Source organism: Melampsora larici-populina (genome assembly GCF_000204055.1).
Source record: "Melampsora larici-populina 98AG31 unplaced genomic scaffold MELLAscaffold_28, whole genome shotgun sequence".
NCBI classification, from domain to species: domain Eukaryota; kingdom Fungi; phylum Basidiomycota; class Pucciniomycetes; order Pucciniales; family Melampsoraceae; genus Melampsora; species Melampsora laricis-populina.
In genome coordinates, this window is record NW_006768792.1 from 570,130 (window position 1) to 589,584 (window position 19,455).

Below are 19,455 nucleotides of genomic sequence, written 5' to 3' on the forward strand. Positions count from 1 at the left end.
CACAAGAGGGTTCATCTGTACCTGTTATTTTGTGGGCTCATAGATTTAAATACAACTGGTTGTGTTGTATGACTGCAATGCAATGCAATGCAACCACCTAATGCTGAATCTAGATACCTGAGGATTGGCAATCTGGACTTATGAATTGACTTTCAACATTAAAGAAGTGTGCAGTAGTATGTATTAAAACAGACAGCTGAACAAGGTATCAGCATGACTTTTCAATTGCTTCTCACAACATAGGATGCCCAAGTGTGATGGTATGGGGTGCATTCTATGCCAAGACCAAGCTTGTTACAGTGATATGGACCCCCAAGGGATGATCTTTGAAACATGGGTGCATCAATCCAGCATGTGATCCATCATCTTGCACTTCTTCAGTCTTTTGGCAGAAGTACATGATCTCATCTTAACAGAGGAGAATGCACCAGCACTATGCTCAGATATTACAATTTTTACATTGTCAAGTTATGCGCAACTCAATCACTGTGTCTCAATCCAATTGGAACTATCTGGTCAATCATTTAACATACAGCCTCAGCTGTGATTACAAACATGACACTGAAAACCATGTCTATCATAATATCTGATGCATGTAAGGCTGTCCCTTCCAAGAAGCTCAAGAGTTTAGCATTGTCAATGCTTGGTGGTATCAAAGCTTTTATTGGATTCAAGGATAAACTTACACCCTTTCTGAATGAGCTCATGCCTTTCTTAAACCACAAGGTATGTCATTTTTCTCATATCTCTTAAAGAACAAGACTCTCACGTTCCTTCTCATATATTTACATCAGAAAATGTGATATACTGAAATCATATATAGTATTTCTGGCCAACCCTTTCCAAAAGTTTTTACCAAGATTTTTCTTCAAAAAATGGTAAGGAGATGGTAAGTCAGAGTTATATAGAAATGGAAACCTTCCATGATAACTACTCATGGTTGGACAATTCTGCATCATATTATAGGATGCCTGCAAACATCCAAAAAAAAGTTGTAACTGTGGTGGATTACTAGTCCCAGGACCGAATTGTTCACTTGGCTTCACTTGTAGGCTTCAATTTTAATTGGAGTAGGAGGGTGTGATGATGTGATAGACAGTGGTAAGTTGACAGAAGATGATTTCTCAAATCATATATCAACAAATCAAACCTTTTTTCAACTGCACTTGTTTTCTTTCTGTCTCTCCCTTCTCCATCTGATTTTTCCCTTATACAGATTAGGTGTCTCTATTGGGGACGGAACCAGTAGTGGTAACGGGGAAGGTAAAAGGCTGAGAAGACACATACTATTCTTTCTCAACAACCTCCAATGACTCTAAAGATGCATTTATGACCATTGGGGACATCACCCCGGCACCTAAGAGTGTGAGCCTCAGCACTGCCCATCTGGAGTAGGGAGATTCTGTGGAGTCTTAGCAGAAGCCCTTGAACCGCTACTGCATAGCTCCTACCAACCACCAAATGAGCAACCCATGTGTTTCTCTTTTTCTCTTCACAAAATATTATGGATATTCTTCATTCAATTTTCCTTTCTCTCACATTGTCCACCACCGGCATCTTCACATATGTCCTTCACACACTGATCTTGTGTAGAACCAGCTTGTTAGATCCCTCATTTACATACAGTGATTTTATGATTTTTTGGCCAGGGATTTCACTTGATATATGTTCATTTGAAGAAAGATTTCAACTTGGGAGCTATGCTTATCTAGTGTGAAATAAAAACATGGATCCATGCCCTACATAAAGTCTATAATCTCAACTTCTGTCTAGACTCTAGACACAAGCAAGGAACAAATCAAAAATGTAAAAGGAGGGAAGGAAATGTTGGAGCATGAATTATAATATCATACATTGGGTTTTATCTCAAGGGATTGGTTTAATGTATAATATAATTCTGCTGGCTTCATGACATCAATATGATGAGCTCCATACCACAGTACTGCAACAGTTGTTGTTTCAAATCTGTTGACATGTTTGTGGTATAAACTGTCATTAGCTAGGCAAAATTGCCTTCTCTTGAAGAGTCATGGAAAGCCCAGGGTACTACAGTCAATCTGGACACCAACTGCAGTAGTCTTTTATTTGTGTTGTTTGTTCATTAACATTCCTTTCACAAGTCCAGAATGAAATACACAAGAGATACCTAGAAATACTGCCCTTTTTGCTCATCAACATGAGCACCACACGCATACAAGAAGCCTTGTGAAGATTGAAGGGTAGTAATATACAGTTGTGTACATTTCCTTTGCGTGATAAATGCTCCTGAAATTATGCAAATTTAAAGCAACTGGTATTCAGAACTCTTGTATCTGATCTGTTGTGACATTGGTGTATAGAACTGTCAGACAGAGGGAGTTGTTTCCATTCGGATATCGAGATCCATTATCGATGAGAATACTGCCAGCCTGGTAGGTGCAAACAGCCACTCATTAGTTTTTTTGATTAACTTGGCAAGAGAAGAAAAGCCTTATGACCCACATGTCCAGGACAACCTTCCAGCACAGTATTTAAAGCAGTTCTTGCAACTCTACGTTCACTGAATATCAGCAAATTCCAAGTAATGCTCTTCAGTCATTGCACCTTGAGCTGTGCTTTTTTAGATTGAATGATACAGCAGTTGGACTTACGGATAGACTTTTCCGTAGTTGAAGGTTTCAAGCACAAGCTGGATTTCATAAGCGCAAAGGTTTTCAGTATGATTTTGGGGATTGAATTCAATGGTTGTGTAAAGAGTGCTGACCTGGCAGCCGGGGGTTTTCGAATACACCTTTATACCATGAGAAATTCTATCATCGACTTGCTTGAGGTTAATAAAGGCTCTGAACGGTCAAACTTCAGGTTCAGCATGATGGTCAAGGAGATGATGTAAAAAAGAGTGAGGGACTTGAGTGTGCCCAGACTGACTTGATGCACTGATCACGATTTATTGGAGTCGATTCTGGCACAGAGTTACAATGAAGCGCTTCACCATACCTCATCACCGAAGAGTAGATGAATACAAGCGCAAAGAATCTATGCACCGTGAGCATTTTTACTGCGTTTTAAGTTGAGCTAGTTGGGATAGTATTAGGATTGCAAAGACTGGGCCCTGAGTGAAAATATTGGTCAATGAAGCCTGAGGATTGCTGGAAGAGGGCATCTTATGCTGAGGACTTACTTTCTATGAAACTTGATGTGAGTGTTGTGTATGAGGGAGTTGCACTGGGCCAAAACCCACAAAAGACCCCAATATATAAGATACATTTAGGGTAGTGGGATTGTAGAGTGACTGAGCAAGTGGACAAATCATTCAGGGAAAATGTAATTGTTTGCTGAGCGATTTTGCAAATAAAAAGATTGGAATTATCTGATGAATTTCAGCTTCATCATTCAATTCATGGAAAAATCCCCAATGAAGAAATGACTGTTCATCTCGCACCGTACGTACGGAACAAACGGAAGGAAGGAAGAGGATAAATGTAGTTGCAATGTCACAAAGCTTGACAAGAATTCCAAGCCAAACCACTTGAATTTGGCGAGCAACCCTTGGTCAACCTTTTTGACATTGGCTGGATATGCTGCTGAAGTCCAAACTCTTGGTATCACTTCCGTACTGGGTTGCCTCGGTTTTCTCGAGTTGGAAGGAAAACACTCCGATCGTTTTGCGGTATTTGAATGTTATATGTGGCATGGTTTTAGCAGAGCACACATTCAAAAATGCATACTTGAGTGTTCTCGTTCTGCACTTCTTCGTTGAGCACTCTTCTATTGGTTACACACGTGGATCAGTAAGATTCCAGTGTAGAGTCCCAATTGGTCTACTACATATGACCTTTTAAAATAAGGGGTCATCCACTCCACCTCTTGAATACCAAGTTACAGTGCGACTGGTGATATCTTTCTTGACCAATTATGTTTTTCAATCTAAAGTGACACTTTTGGGCATTTTGACCGTTGGTTCTGGTCATCGCGTATTTTCACTATCAAGTCAGAACTTCTGGGCGATCTGGTCGTCAGCAAGTGGCTTGATCCTGTGAGTTCAAGATGACTTTCCTCGCAAGCTCGGGTGTACACCAAGCTTGCGAAGTCAAAAGCACTCTGGAGGAATCTGTGACTCTTGTTAAGTTGAGTGCTTCATGGTGATCTTAGGTGAAGTAGCAGACCAAGATGACCAAAACCAATTTCTCAACTCCCTCCCATCTAGGAAAGACAAAGTGAATTACCCTACACAGTCAAACTTGAACATGACGAAATATTCCCTTGTACCAATTTGTACACAGCCTTTTTATCTGTTTTTGGTCCAGTCATGTGACGAAACCTATGATGTCACCTAAAGATTCCAAGAGTTCGATCTCCTTGATTTGGATCAGATGACCATTGATTAGTAAAATCGATCAGGGTTCATTGGTTTCATTCTGCATGAGCTCAATAGCCATGAGATGATGCCACGCACATACTTCAGCAATGATCTCATTTGACCTTTCCTTTATTTTGCATCGTTTCGATTCCGATTTGTGCTCAAGAGTTCTTCAACCAGATCCAAAAGACTTCAGCAGTTCTGATTTTAAATCAAATATATGTTTTCAGGAATATGTATCACTGTCAGGGGCCAATTAAAGGATTGGCAACACTGAAAGATCAGATCAGCTGGTCAATGGTCAGATCTATCAATGGTTCAGGGAAGTTCAGGAACCATTCACTCGATCACTTGAACTTTGAGATTATCAACTTTGACTTAACTTCTTATATTCATCCTTCATCAGCATTCATCATCGATTCATAATTTCAGTTTCCAATCGATTCTTCTCGTTTATATCATCAAACTCAAACATGGTCTGCTTTCTTATTTCCTTTCGATCTCAACACTCATTCTTGCCTTATCACATTGACTAAGTTTATGTTTATGATACCCTTATTCAAAATATAAAGTATACCTCACAGGATCAAATACATCTCTATGCTCAAGAATCAGCCGATGACCTTCCTACAGCCTTGGATCCTAAGACTTGTTTACGTAGAGGGTTTTGTCCAGTACCGAATCCAACTCGTGATCCTCATCAAGCTTATGAAAGGAAAATTTATTTCGAACTTCATGGTTCCGAAAACCCTACACACAAAATGGTTTTTAGTTAGTTCACATCTTGTTCTGTTCGATTGAGAGTCTTGCAAACACTGATTCTTATCTTATCTTTTCTATAATTCCTTCACGTGTGATAGTCATGGGTTAGTAATTCACTTTGCTTTTGTTTTCATGTGGAGAAAGGGATCACACATAAACATAAAGCTTAATGACGGAAACGATTTCTTATTCCGATAATACCTGAACAGGTCTAAACAATACATGTTTCTCATGGTCAAGACAAGTGGAACATTTTTCAAAAAAACCAGGTCATGCGGTTTTAGTCTTTGATAATAGAGGAGTAGGATATAGTTCGTGAGTCATTTTTCTTAATTCTTACATAATATATACATGAAATTCTTAGAAATATGGTCTGGTCATACTTTAGTCCAGGTCGATTAGAATTGTATAAAACTTCAGAAATGGCCAAGGATATATTAGAATTATTGAATTATATTCATTGGACGCAAGATAGATCACTTCATATTATAGGAGTTTCGATGGGTGGAATGATTACTCAAGAACTCGTTAGTTTTCTTTCAAATTGTCTTTGAATTTATCAATGTTATCCATCAGCTCACAAAATATACCATCTTTCTTTTTCACGAAATAACCACACAGTGTTTTCTTATTCCGAACCGAGTTATCTCAGTCACTCTGACTTCAACCAAAGCTCGTGACATCCATTTACCTCCTGTACGTGTTTTCTAATCATTTTTCAATACAGATACTAATCACTAAAAACATGTTTTTCGTATTTCAAAGTTAAAAGTGATGCTCAAAATTGCTCTTATGAATCTCACAGGTGCAAACCAAGCCCAAAGAGTCTCAGGCCTAGTAAAAATCATGTTTCCAGACCATTACCTAGAAGCTCCAGCCAAAACGTCAGATGATCAATTTACAACCAATCAAATCTTAGAAGAAGCTAAGATGGGATATCATCATGATATAATGAGACCTCAAAGCTCTTCAGCAGAAGTCTGTCAAACAGCTGCTGCTCTATTTCATTCTTGTTCATCTGAATCTTTAAATAGATTAAGAAAAAGTTTAGGTAATGCTAAAGTGATGATCTTAACAGGTGATGAAGATCTTTTGATGAGTGTTTCAAAATCGGTTGAATTACATCAAGATTTGAAAGATTCTGAATTGATCGTTTGGAAAGGTGGGGGTCATGCTTTATGTGCTCAGATGGAACAGGAATACAATTCATTGATTGAAAGAGTTATGAAAGATGGTCATGATTCTATCTTTAATTCTACTCATTCTTGATCTAATTCAGTCATCTTTTTTTTTTCCACAACATGTATTATTTAGGAACTGCTTGTGGCTCTTTTATCCCATTTGTTATTGTTTGTATTGGAGTAACCCATAAACATGTAGCATCTTGTAAGGCTTGTAAATGCATCAAGTTCCTCTTCCTATTTTTACCAAGGGCATCTTTCTGTACATACGTAGTTTCTTTTTGTTACATTTAAGTCAAGTTTGATAAGTTGAGCTTCAGTTAAATTTCACTCATGATTTGTTCAATCCAGCCACTTTTTCGTGTTGTATTTCTATCCTATCTGCCCTTGTATAAAAAGATGCATTCCATTGTGGCATAGAAAACTGAATGCATACAAAGTGACATAATCATGACAGGTCACCTCACTGATTGAAGATTAATACTGACAGTATAACACTTTTCAAGGGAGTCAATATGAAAAGACAAGTTGATTCCATATCTGTGTGCGACCTTCTATTCTTGCAAGTTTTTACGTTCTTCGCACCTTGATAAAATAAAATCTTGAACAAAAAAGTTACACAATCGAATCATTTATCTTCATTCATTACTACTGGTTGTGGGTTGATCTTATTCTCAATTTGTAAGAATTCGGCAAATGCAACAGTTTGAGGATTGGTATACCAAAAGGCTGTGTAGATGAATGAAAACGATTAGAGAAGACTGCAATGATAAACAAATACTTCATGTCCAAGATAGAGATGACTAACGTTGTCCAGGATCATCCCCACCTGGATCTCCAAGGGCTGGTGCAGTCTGAGTAAACTGCTGTACATCGTTTATTTCTAGTGAAGAACCTTTAAGGTGTTCATCAATCCATTGTATTTCTTTATCGATCATTTGTTGTGCTGTCAATGGATCCATCGTTAATGGTTGATCTACGTATTTGGATAATGGAAGATGTGGATGAAATGCTCGAGTAATGGCTAGCCAATGTGGGTCAAAGTGTAATGTCACAGATGGGATTTCAGATGTATTTGCCATCGTCACTTCTGCCGAGTTGTCTAGATTTGTTTCGTCTAACGGAATGTCTAGAATCTGGAAAAAAGAATGGGAGAGACATAGTAGTTTATTGAGCGGATCCAAAAGGAAAGGATCAAAGCAAACAAACCTGTAGGAAGTCTTTTCGTGGCATGCACTTGTCCAATGCAAGAAAACGGGTCATCTTTACCAATTCTGCGTCGGTGTTAATGGGTTTTGCGTTGACGTTCGTGGAAACCGGGTTCGGTGATACGTTGGTCGGTGTTGTGAGCACAGTTGGTTCTTTTGGTGTCTCATTAGCAGTCTGAGATTCACTTCCGTGAACCATGATTTGGTCTACTTCGGCTTGAGAATTGTGAGCAGCGAGTGGTTGACCCGAGGGCAAGTTATTTGGTTCAGAGTCTTCATCATCACTATCGTCAATCGATATCTGATCAGGGTTCGAGACAGGGATCTGAGTTTTTGTTTCAAGAGCGCCATCTACTACCTCGGTATCACTATCATCTACATCAATCTCTAGCTCGTCCGGATTGGTGTGATGCTGCCTACCGCTATTGGGGGCTTGAGATAGCGAAGCCGGTTGCTGGCCATGTCGCACTAGAGCCGCAAACTTGACATGTAGATGAGCTGAAAACCAATAGCTGGGCTTAATTGTTTGAAGAATCTCCATTAACGGCGGAGATCCAAGGGTATTGGAAGCAATCTGACCACAAATTGGAAGATAAGCTGAAGATCCTGTGAGTAGATAGGTGAGCATACGACTCCTGACCTCATCACGAAAGAAAGGCTTCGCTCGAATCAGCTGAGCGGTGTTTCCATATTGCTCAATCCCGACTGGCCAATCATGTGACACGAAAATGTCACATGGGCTGATAGGCAGTCTTGAAAGACGAAATGAAGCATAATGTCGGATGTGGTAGATCGACCTCATAGTACTATTGTCGTACGGAAGGCGCTCATGATAGCCTATACAAGGATAATCAAGATAGTCAGTCGATATTTGGGGTTTGGAAGTCTGGCTATGGAGGCAAACCTGTCCGGTAATCATGTCGCTTGTAGATGCCACTTGCACCGCTGATTCGAATCTTATGAACCTTTCCATCTGGAAGTGTTTTCTTTAGAATCACCGATCCAGCCACGCCCAAGAAATAAATATTAGGAGCAGCCCATCCACCATGAAAGCTAAGCAGCGAAAGGCATTTGGTTAGCTGTTGATAACTACGCTTCTATTACAAGAGACGAGATCTTACAGTTCCCAGAGGTAACCTGAAGCTTCGTGATTACCGCCTACAAACACAGTTAAGATAGGTGCAACCTTTTTGTTTGACGCGACTTTCCCAACACAGATGTCAAATCAACATCGGTCAACATTTGCTTTGTGAATGCGATCAAAAAAGCATTTAAATATCCCTCCAAAAATCAAACCAGGCGCGCACCTTTTCACCTTTATAATATTTCCAAAAGTCTCCCATTTGTCGATATTTAACAGGAGCCGCAAAGGTGTTTAAGTCTGAACGATTTCGAAAAGCTTGAAAATCTCCACAACAGATTAAGACATCAGGTGGTTCTGAACCTGTTTCTTTGACTGCTTGATCAATAGTCGCGTAAATCTACAATTTGAAGAATAAGCCACGATCAGGTTACAGGAGAGAACTACAATATTGATTACATTGTCGAGCTCGCCATGGCAGCAGCCTTCAATAGCGACCTATAGGAGAAAAAGCGATACGGTGAGCATACGTTTCAATTCGTAATTTTCGTTTTGTTTCCTCTTGACTAACCTTCATCACAGATGCCTGGTGTGATACCATTCGAAGGCGTTTTTTGATATCTTTGAAAAATGTCGCCGTAGAATTGACAGACTTTACTGTTCTGAATGAAGTTGAAGCAATCGAATCTCAATAGCTTTTGAGCAGAATTGAAGCATTGGCTTTGCGGAGTCAATCTCACCCGATCGACACAATTGGCAAAGGTTATGGCTGTATGTATGCACACAACCTTAACTAGACTTAAGTACATAAGTGATGACATTCAGTGAACAGTCAGTTGAAAGGTCAGATATATATGAGCTCAATTGACTGAGCCTCAATGAGACCTTGGTTCAGCATTGTCTCTTTATTCCTACTCCACATGTTGAGTTGTATTATGACTTATCCTGATCAGAGCCAAAAGGAAGAACAGCTCTTCAAATCTATGTAGTGATTATATTTCTCTGAAAGTAAAGCAGACATGGCAATTTGTCACGGGAAGTCATAAAGCTCATCATCTTCAAGAAGTTTAATCAGGATTGGACTTTCTCGTCAAACATCCCGGCCGGCAAATAGCAAGGACATGCATACCAAGAGCCATTGGGTCTGGATTGTTATCTGGGCATGTATGGGTGCATTTACTAGAACATCATTTGATCATAAGAACACTTTAATCTATCGTTTACAAACATGGCAGACTTCACAAATGACCAACAATTGGTGAGATATACAGTGAAGAGATGCCTCTAAAATCGTTTTTTCTTTGTTTGATCCTAAAGTTTAGAATCACTTCTAGCATCATTACCTTTAGCCAATCCATCAGCTTCACAATCTGGTCCAGTTTGACCTGGTGCACCTGGAGCACCAGATTTTTTATCAGCTGCTTCATAACCGTGTTGATTTCTTTTAACGCCTAGTTCTAATAATTTATCGAAGGCCTTGGCAAAGTCTGCGAAGAAAAGATCTCTGTCATCGGCATATTTGTCAACCCATACGGCGAATGATGGATCAGCGAGTAATGCCCGATCGGTCTAGCATAGACATGATACATAACTTTAGCCAACTTGATTTTTCTCGTTTAGAAGTGAGAGTACAACTTACTGGAAGCATCATCAACTCATCACCAAAGTCTGAGTTGACGTACTGCTCAGGACCTGTCCATTCTTTCTTCTTCCACTCCAATTTCTTGAGTAACTTGAAGTATTGGTTGCTGAATCGGGTAGGCTAAAGGTTTTGAGGAGTAAACCAATGTTAGACTGACATCATTCCATTGAGCAAGTTTAACAGCAGAGCGATTAGCTCACGTTGTTGACCCAAGGTCCCTCATATCCGGAACGATCGGAGTGACATTTCTGTTATGAGAAAACAGACAACGTCAGAGTCATTGGGTAATGATAGAGTAAAGTTATCTTCGACGAACACCCAAGTTATGAGCACCAGATAAGGCAACGATCTCTTGATCGTTGAAGCCCATTCGATAAAATACGCTCCGAAGGTGATCATGAGCTTGAGATGCGTCGGGTAAACGGCCTCTTGGGGCACACTTGGTATCATCAACAAAGTCAGTTCTCCCTGATTTCCAAGGAACTTTAGGGCCACCCATGGCTTCTATTGCCACAACGCCTGGGTTCCAATAACACGCTCGATCAGTGCTAATATTTAAACTTGGGATAAAGTCATGTTGGTTTCTCACCTGCTAGCGTCCATAAGTCAGCATATGTGATCCAAGGGTGTTCCTCTTTGATAGGCTCGAGGAACACTCGGGCATGTTGAAGCCCAGCGTTAGCCGGATCTCCTCCCTCTGCCTCGTAGCGCATCCCAGCTCCATCCGATCCACCAGTGTCGGTTTCTTTATCTGAAGACGAAAGGTACATCGCTTCAGACTCGTGTGATCCAGTCTGAAGCATATTTCTGAGGTCTTCTTGAGTCTACTGACCATAAGTACCAGCAGCATGCCAAGCTAAACGAACCAGAATTGGCCCAGCTGTGTTCTTGGTACCTTCCTCATAGTTGTCGTAACCTGGTTGAGTGAGGATTTTTCGAATCGATTGACGAACAGCTTCGTAGTCAAATTTTTCAGAAGGCATAATGAGTATATGAAGCACAAGATGAGTTATAGATGGCTGTGATTGTTTTGTTTGTTAAATCCGAGATGAATGGACATAAGTTTGGGTGCGGGTGGCAAGATGATGAAAACTACGAAATTTTGATGGGTTTTCTAGAATTTACCAGGACCAATCAGATCATTCACATTCCAAATGCCCTCGGTCCCTCCAATAACCGCTGTACCGAGATTTACGTGACGTTGCAATGGCATCAAGTTTGAATGATGAGTGAGACATTTTTATTGTTGACTCAACAAACACACTTCGGCTAATCAGACTCTCGTTATCTTCAAGTTTCGAAACAATTCGGACATGAACACATTCATAATTGATTCCAGGGATATCATTGGATCTTTAACGGCATGACAAAAGGAACTGCAGAGGAGCCGAGCAAGTCAATTTCATGGCCGATCCACACGTTATATCGTACGGTCAGAGTGAGTAGGGACATGCCCTTGTGATAGTGAGAAGCTAGCAAGAGGTATAGCGTTGAGCAGGCATAGGCAAAGTCACTGCAACGTTGCATATGTCAAACACCTAGTCATGAATCTTTTATTTTTTGAATCGAACTAAAGGATTCCCAAAGGGTTCAATAATTGCGATTTCATTTGATTCAGATCACAATGGTATTCAAAGCTTGCCTAAAGGTCCACAGCAGGGGCCAGTAAATGTACTTGAAAGTGGCGTTGAAGCTATGTGTTTGTGGGGTTGCCAGCTATATATCCTCCACTTTCGAGATTCGAGAACAAACGGGCTCAGATGCGATTGGGAAGAACATCACATGGTCTGAAATTGCCTCCCTCGGCTTGCTTTCTCGGTTTAGAGAGAACATGCCGCTCGACATTCATCGGGGCGCTTAAGTGATTGATACGAAGAGGTGTCTGTAATCCGGTTTCCGCTGTCTGGGGGTCAACAAGATGATCTATGTATACAGGCGTGGCTGTGGCTTCACTCGCTCGTCACCGTCGTCAAATCACTGAAACTGATCCTTAGATTTGTTGTATGAGAATGTGGTGGTACAACTCACGGTGAAGAAATCAAATCACCATCGTCAAGTAAGGACCCTTGTCTTCCTAGATGCTCTTGAGTGTTTATTCGGAATTGCTCTTTTGCTCCTTCTCAATCCAATTGTGTATACCATCGAGCCCCTACTCTTTTCATCTTTGTCCATATATCGGTTTTTCTAGTCCTTTTCGCTATACACTTCAATTTCAACTGTTACAATAGTTTTTTCGCTTCTATCAAAACTTAAAATCAGCCTCTCTTTCTGATATTAGTTTTGGGTAATATAGCATGGATTCGATCTTCAAGAAACGACTACTGTGGGAAGCAGTTTTTTCGGTTTGGATCTTACTACTCACATGCGCCAAATGTAATGTTCTGGATGAAGGAAATACGAGACTAGAGCGTAGAGCCGGACTTGATTTCTTAGGTGGTCTATCTGGGGATGGTGGAGGTTCTGGCGCAGCTGGTGCACCTGATCCAACTGCAGGTTTGAAGGACCCGTGCGGTCAGATTCCATTAACAGTCGATAGCTGGAATAAGTTAGAGGTCGATAAATATATTGCGAATTATCCAGGTATTGACAATCTAACACTAGCAGTTGAGTTTATTTTTCTTGTAGAAATTATTCTCTTGACTTTGAAATGTATACAAAACGTCGACTGACCAAATTATATGATCTTTCTGATTCGTACAATCTTTTGCAATCATTTTATGGTTAACTCTACAGCAATTTGCAGCCAAGCTAGAGGCACCTAATTTCTTTTGTGGTATTGGTATGCAATGTTTAGCCGGTCAAGTTGAGTTGAAAATCTCTTCACTAATAGATTTTGGAAATGTCTAATACTGATGCGCACTTCACTTTCTGAATAACCTGTTCAGATATGTTCACCTGCTGTTGGAATCAATTGGTTAATCTTGTATGCCATTCAGGAGTGGAATAATTATATGAATTCCTTGTATTCTTCGATCGAGAATGCGATCACTGTAATGAGAGGTATCACCTTCTTGCCTTCTCTTCATCACCAGGTCCACGAGCCTTTCTGTAATGATAAAGACTGATCCGATGATATCTCTGTACTTCTCCCATCACGCAGAGGCTGCAGCTGGAATAGTAGCTGATTTGTAAGTTGATTTTTTCTAACTTTTCAGAATGTCGAATTGATCAACTTTGACGACTTTCAGTATGCCGGATCAGCATGTCGATAAGAGCATCTTCGGTTGGGGAATGGCTACAATCGTTCTGGGAGTGGTTGGAGTCTTCTCCGCCATCGCTGTACCAGTATTCATGCCTACCGAACTTACCCTCTATGCGATCGAGGGCTACAAGACAGCAGCTACAACAGCAGAAACAGCCGAATCTGTCAAAGCAGCATTAGCGGCAGCAGAAGCAGCAAAGAATGCGGGAGATGAAGCCACAGTGGTAGCTTTAAGAACTGCGCAAGACATTAAAGTCATCCGAACTGGATTTTTGGGTCTAAGAATCGCACAAAAACCACCTAAGCCAATCTTTCAATTCAATCCTCAGGTCAATGCAGCATTCCAAAGAACAGCAAGTTCATCTAGTCATGTCGCACCAACAGCTCGGATGCGAAGAAGGTCATTCGAAGCAACATCATTGGAGCCAAGATCATTGGCGAAACGCGACCTTCCACCTAGTGTGTTTTCTTACGTGCGTACTCTGCATCTTATTCTGGTTCATCTCTAGATGTCCAGCTTCCCTTAAGTCGATATGACGTAATGGGTAACCTGATACGCTGGTACTTATTGATGTCCACCGCCTCTTCGACCGCCGAATCTACTCTCCTAACCCAGTCACGATGGGCCTTCCTGGACACTCACTTGACTTCGCTTCAAAATCGACTTCAAGGAATTGTTGCACTTACATCCAAGATAGGGGCCACAGCGCCTATTGGCGCTGGTAATGGCCTTGCGTCAGTTCTTCAAGGTGGTACCTTTCTCACTCCAAACCCAGTTCGTACAGACCTTCAGAAGGCAGCCCGCGATCTTGCTCAAATAACAGCGATATCTCAGTTCTTCAAGTCAATTGTAAGCTTCAGGAATCATCCTCAACACAACTCATTTCTCAGTATCTCCATTGAATAAAATCATTAAGCTGAACTGACACTATCTTATGCAATGATCTTGAAATTCACAGGGGATGTTTGTGACTGTTTCTTGCGTAAGCTTTCCTCCTCCTCATCTGATACACCATTTTTCAGTGTCAACAGTAGGATCTAATGAACGTCGGATATATACTTACTCTTGGCATGTATGCTTTTTTGTGACTAGGACCCTTGCACCGACAAGGGACCAGATGGTGCATGGCCGGGAGATGATAGACTTTCTTATTGTACACCTCAAGGAGTGTAAGTCGAGTAATTGATTTTCCAAGGATGGCTGACTTCTAAAAAGATACATAGAAATGCGACATCCTGAACTTCTGCAATTCGGGTTTTTTTCTCCAGAATGATGAACATCATACAAGCTAATGGAAACGCCGTCGACAATGGAGTAAAGAATGCGAAGTTATTATCAACAAAGTATGGTTACTCGGTTCAAAAACTTGTTCAAAGTGCAGTACGATGTCAAACAAAGTATGGAATCGGAAATGAGATGTTGTAAGTCATCTTTAGAAAATCATCATCACGAATTTATATATCATTTATCAAGTTTTGGCTTTTCTTATTTTGATCAATCTAGAGCACCTCCTCCATCAAGTCCCGATTCTGAATGTGCATTTGCACTACCCGTATGTGTCTGTACTTTGGCAGGTAAGTAGAGAAATCTGCAAAAACTCTTGGATTTTTCATTCTGATGAATGATGATATCGATTTCCAAAATATCAATTACTGATGCAAACTTTTTATCCGAATGTCCTTTGCCAAACCATTTTCTATCTAGACGTTCAACATCTACGTCATCATGGTCATAGTACGGTGGTCGCCTGTCGAAATGGCGCTCATCTTCCAATTTGAAGACCCAATAGACGGTGAACACGAGTCAGAACCTAGCGGCCTCTGTTTGATTGTCATCTGGCATACCATACTTGTGTCAGTGATGTATTGATACGAGATGATTTGGACAATAAGATCTACATTCTAAACTTTGCATTGAAAAGATAATTAGCTGTTTGTAACATGCTTTGGGAATCTCATAACTCTATCAAATTCTTACCAAATTCTTACCAAATTTTTTTTTTTTCACTTTTCAGTCTCTACTTGTTTACTTTGATCAATTCAAATATATACCTTTCTGATTTTCTTTTTCAATCTTTAGTTCAAATATTTACGTGCTGATTAGCTTTGACTGAGCACCATGTTAAATAGATAATTCCTGTATCACTTTAAGGACATCTTGTATGCTTCCTTCCCTTTCGGAAGTACGTTTTCAGACCCAATGAAATTTTCAAAACGGAATATAACATACTTTAAGAAAACCATTCTCAATGAAGGTTATGACAAAATCAAAGGATAGTGATAATTAAAGCCGAGGTTCTCTTAATCTCTCTTGCCTGACTTTTGTCTCTTCGTCTCAATTCATCACCGACCTTGAAGGAATGAATGATCTCATCACTTGTGTTGTTACCGAAAAAAATCCTTAATAAAATTGTTCAAAAAGTGTCCATAGATTTAGGAAGCTTATGAACAATAATGAAAAATGTTTATTGGTGATTTCTCTAGTAACATGAACACAGTCAAGTCAATGAGATCATTCATTCCTTGACGGATATTGGTGACGAATTGTCACAAAGATACAAAAGTGATGTGAAGGAAATTCAGGGAAACTCGGTGACCAGCACCATCCTTGGATTGATCGTGATTCATGATGGAATCCCGCAAGATATTTGGATTCCATCAGTGACGAAAGGAGTTTTACAGACTATTTCAAACGTTGTAAGATGACACCAGCAGCGGCACCTTGATTTTGTCGTCTCATGTGATCAGAATAAGTTGCTTCTTGTGGTTTAGGGATGTCAGGATGAGATTGAATTCGACTAAATCAAGCTCAAGCATCCTACCATAGAGGGTGAGACACCATTGAGAATACTTTTTGTTGTTTAGTTGTTCGATGGTGGAATGCGTGGTTCCTGTGGTAGATTGAGATGACATGTTGATTTGAGATCGTGGTCTAGCACCTGGGCTAACAGCCAATTGCATTTCCTCACTGTTTGCTTCTGGGAAAACAGCGCGAGTGCAGCAATTAGGCCAGTCTGCAAGGTGAACTTCACTATGTATGGGCAACCACTCATGTCAAGTTTATTAAAGAGGTCGATGCTGCCTACACCCTGTAGACTCCTGGGTCCATATCATCTTTGGTTCGTGTGAAATATCATATCAAGCCTATTTTATAGACTGTCCGGTCTTTGATGCAAACTCATATCAGAGCTTTAGAGCTCCAACCAGGACGCATCATATCTCCTCAACTTGAAACCATATGCTATCTGTAGCGGTACATATCAATTGATTTGAAATCATTTGACCAGGGAAAGATCCAGATGAATATGCCATAGGTCGAGAAGAGTAAAGTCTTGAACTGAAACCCAACAACAACCTCAACGTATCCACAATATCAACATATTTCTTAAATGAATAGCTGCTTCATGAATCTGATGCTTATTGATAAAATTTGATTTCTTGACTAACACAACAGGTTTATAAAGAACATGATAGAAAAAGAGACAAACTGAATACATGTGAAGGCCCCCAAAACCAGCATAGCAAATCACATTGATCCACAATACAAGTATATAACCAAACCAGACTTGATCTGTAGATATCCTTCCCTTCTACTTTCAAAGTTTAAACCCAGTCAGTCTTTTATAAAAGAAAAACCAAACATTGATAAAAAGATGTTGGCCATAAATCATATCATGATAAATCAAATCCAGCACCTGAATTGATAGCATATACCAACTTTTCTTCTAATTGAGTTTCACTCTTATACTCTGGTAATTTCAATAAATTTACACATGTTGAAGCAGAAGGTAATCTACTTTCATCAACACCAGATGATCTAATCGCAAAAGCTGGTCTTAATTCTTTAAACCCAAGTAAAGGTGGCCTTGAACAAGATGTAACAAACTTCAATAGTTTTCGTTTTGTTGCATTATCAAATCGTTTGACGACGCGCCAAAACTGTTTTCCACGAACAATCGAACAGAAATTCGAAAGTTGATCACGTCAGCTTTCACCATCCAGTGATAACAAACAACAAGAGTCTAAAAGAAACGGACATACAATTCTGATAGTCTCATGTGATTCATTCCAACCTCCATAAACTGTACACCTTTCAAGGTCACCGAAATCAAGATCTTGACCATCCAAACCTCCAATCAATGCCTTGATTTCCACCTGATTAAACATCCTCAACCATTTCAATTCAACAATATCATTCAATCCTCTAAAAAATGCAGCACACTGAGCTTCGAATTGAATGTTCAGTTTATAATTTGAAATTAAGTAAATGTAATTGATTCGGTTTCGAGCTGTGACTGATATTTTGGATCCATTAGGGATCAATTCGATAGTTGTAGATTGATCGAATTCATTTGATGTAATGGTAAAGTTCAGTGATAGATCGGCTTCAACATCTCCTTTGTAGTTCTTCAGAAACAGTAAACCTTGATACAATTCCGGGTCGAGGGACGCGAGATCGTCTAGATAAGACTGTGTCCAATATAACAGAGAATCAATCATAAGTCTGGCAATCCCACAATGGGCTAGTTCAAAGACACTCAATGGACATTGAGCAAACGAGTGAAGAGATCATTAGAAACCTCCACGAACCTGTTTACCCAACCATTTGTTCAAAAAGAAATCCGCAAATTCCACGTCGATGAGAATTCCCTCATACAAAGCCTTTCCCAAAACCCGACCTAAAAACCCATACCATTCCAAACTAAGAGCTTCTTGACTAAAGGTATGTGGATTAGGATAAAGCTCTTGATTTTGATTCACAAGCCAAAGACCTTTATTTGTATCAAAGATATCTTTAGTAAGGCTTGTTAAGAATTCTTTAAATACACCACCTCCGTCAATCCCAGCTTCTTCAAGACCATACTGATCGATGAATTTGATTTCAATCGGATCCTTCAATCTTGGTCCTAATGCGTTGAGATGCAAGAACCCATCCTCTGAGATTCGATCTCTTCTGATTACTGCTCTGTGCTTAGGTTTCCCAAATGGATGTAGGTCGAGTCCTAATCGGTGTCGATCAGATTGAACAAAAGTACGAAAGATCGTCACCCGTTGTTCAAATGGAATCACAAACGGTATGTTGTTCAACACGCCTAGTCTTGGACTTATAAAGGCTAGTTGGCGTTTAGAAACCCTTTCTCTCTGACTTCTTCCCGGTGGAGAAGGTACATGATCTAAGAGATCAAGGTCAGGATCGACAAAATCGTAGGGGGTTGTTTGTTCGTGGGGTTCATTCCGGATCTCTTCTAGATGCGATTCCTCGTAAACTACTGTCTGAATGAAAGATTGCAAATCGAATGTGGAAGTCATCAACCAGAAACCTGGTTCACAGAAAGGTCTTCTAGAACTGTGAAGGCCACAAGTAATATCTATTAGTGCAGTTTTAACCGAGTACCCAAATGTTTTGCCAAAAAGGATTTAGGATACTCAACTCTCTGGTGTAGATCTGCTGCAGTAATCTGGTGGCAAGGTTCCTCAGCTGCTCCAAGCCAACTCTCGTCCCAATCACGTGTCCCTGCTTGATATCTGCTTGTCCCTCTGTCCAGTAAAGGCCAAAAGCTAAATTACGCAAGAGACCGGCCAATCCAATGACTTCTCCAAGTAAGAGAGGGTTTCTTCCTGTTGAGACCACATCATTGGTTTGCTGAGAATTAGAGATCGCGGGAATGGCGACTTTGGTTTCATCATTGAAAAACTCGTCATCTCCCAATGTCATCAAGCATCTAGAGTAAAGTTCACTGAGTACAATTAAATCTTCCCATTCGCCCGCCATCTTGGAATCATTCAATGCGGTCAGAACGCCTTGAGGGCTTCCACCTGACCTACGGTCACGAAGGGTTAATCCTACTTTACCACCTCGGATCGCCAATCTCCACAGCTCTCTCATCAGTCCGTTTACACCCCCACTAGCAGCAGAGACATTGGTGGATACCAATGTATTAAAAATCCGCTCTCTTGACATTGGCCACGCATAGAGAACTGTCACAATCATCCGACAAAAGGATCGACGACATGATGAGGAGAACTTGTTGGAGAGCGT

At 40.3% G+C, this 19,455-nt stretch overlaps 6 protein-coding genes across 6 annotated transcripts; 2 read left to right on the plus strand and 4 right to left on the minus strand.

The window, feature by feature from the left end:
* Window positions 1-2,297: 2,297 nt before the first annotated feature.
* Window positions 2,298-3,032, minus strand: MELLADRAFT_108269 (uncharacterized protein; the record flags this gene model as incomplete). The annotated part of the gene is made up of 5 exons (XM_007412064.1): window positions 2,298-2,408; window positions 2,482-2,539; window positions 2,631-2,668; window positions 2,744-2,822; window positions 2,908-3,032. 5 exons carry the CDS (start codon window positions 3,030-3,032, stop codon window positions 2,298-2,300), a joined length of 411 nt encoding a protein of 136 aa, XP_007412126.1.
* Window positions 3,033-4,578: 1,546 nt separating this feature from the next.
* On the plus strand, window positions 4,579-6,790 carry MELLADRAFT_72337 (alpha/beta hydrolase; the record flags this gene model as incomplete). Its single annotated transcript, XM_007411988.1, has 8 exons — window positions 4,579-4,661; window positions 4,746-4,815; window positions 4,912-5,110; window positions 5,200-5,205; window positions 5,311-5,416; window positions 5,490-5,628; window positions 5,723-5,797; window positions 5,867-6,790. 7 exons carry the CDS (start codon window positions 4,813-4,815, stop codon window positions 6,368-6,370), a joined length of 1,032 nt encoding a protein of 343 aa, XP_007412050.1.
* A 120-nt stretch (window positions 6,791-6,910) lies between these two features.
* On the minus strand, window positions 6,911-9,069 carry MELLADRAFT_37239 (uncharacterized protein; the record flags this gene model as incomplete). The annotated part of the gene is made up of 9 exons (XM_007412063.1): window positions 6,911-7,011; window positions 7,091-7,418; window positions 7,492-7,545; window positions 7,810-8,064; window positions 8,131-8,327; window positions 8,395-8,543; window positions 8,612-8,676; window positions 8,798-8,971; window positions 9,031-9,069. Coding segments are annotated over 9 exons (1,362 nt in total), but the record flags the coding sequence as incomplete, so codon positions are not given.
* An 813-nt stretch (window positions 9,070-9,882) lies between these two features.
* On the minus strand, window positions 9,883-11,278 carry MELLADRAFT_78292 (uncharacterized protein; the record flags this gene model as incomplete). The annotated part of the gene is made up of 6 exons (XM_007412062.1): window positions 9,883-10,140; window positions 10,211-10,333; window positions 10,414-10,461; window positions 10,530-10,732; window positions 10,803-10,964; window positions 11,046-11,278. The coding sequence occupies 6 exons, from the start codon at window positions 11,194-11,196 to the stop codon at window positions 9,883-9,885; spliced, it is 945 nt and encodes a 314-aa protein (XP_007412124.1).
* Window positions 11,279-12,507: 1,229 nt separating this feature from the next.
* Window positions 12,508-15,194, plus strand: MELLADRAFT_88663 (uncharacterized protein; the record flags this gene model as incomplete). The annotated part of the gene is made up of 10 exons (XM_007411989.1): window positions 12,508-12,816; window positions 12,947-13,015; window positions 13,099-13,213; window positions 13,314-13,341; window positions 13,402-13,888; window positions 13,933-14,265; window positions 14,509-14,585; window positions 14,685-14,837; window positions 14,920-14,990; window positions 15,121-15,194. The coding sequence occupies 10 exons, from the start codon at window positions 12,508-12,510 to the stop codon at window positions 15,192-15,194; spliced, it is 1,716 nt and encodes a 571-aa protein (XP_007412051.1).
* Window positions 15,195-17,087: 1,893 nt separating this feature from the next.
* On the minus strand, window positions 17,088-18,725 carry MELLADRAFT_37268 (uncharacterized protein; the record flags this gene model as incomplete). Its single annotated transcript, XM_007412061.1, has 3 exons — window positions 17,088-17,354; window positions 17,457-17,885; window positions 18,006-18,725. The coding sequence occupies 3 exons, from the start codon at window positions 18,723-18,725 to the stop codon at window positions 17,088-17,090; spliced, it is 1,416 nt and encodes a 471-aa protein (XP_007412123.1).
* Window positions 18,726-19,455: the final 730 nt, after the last annotated feature.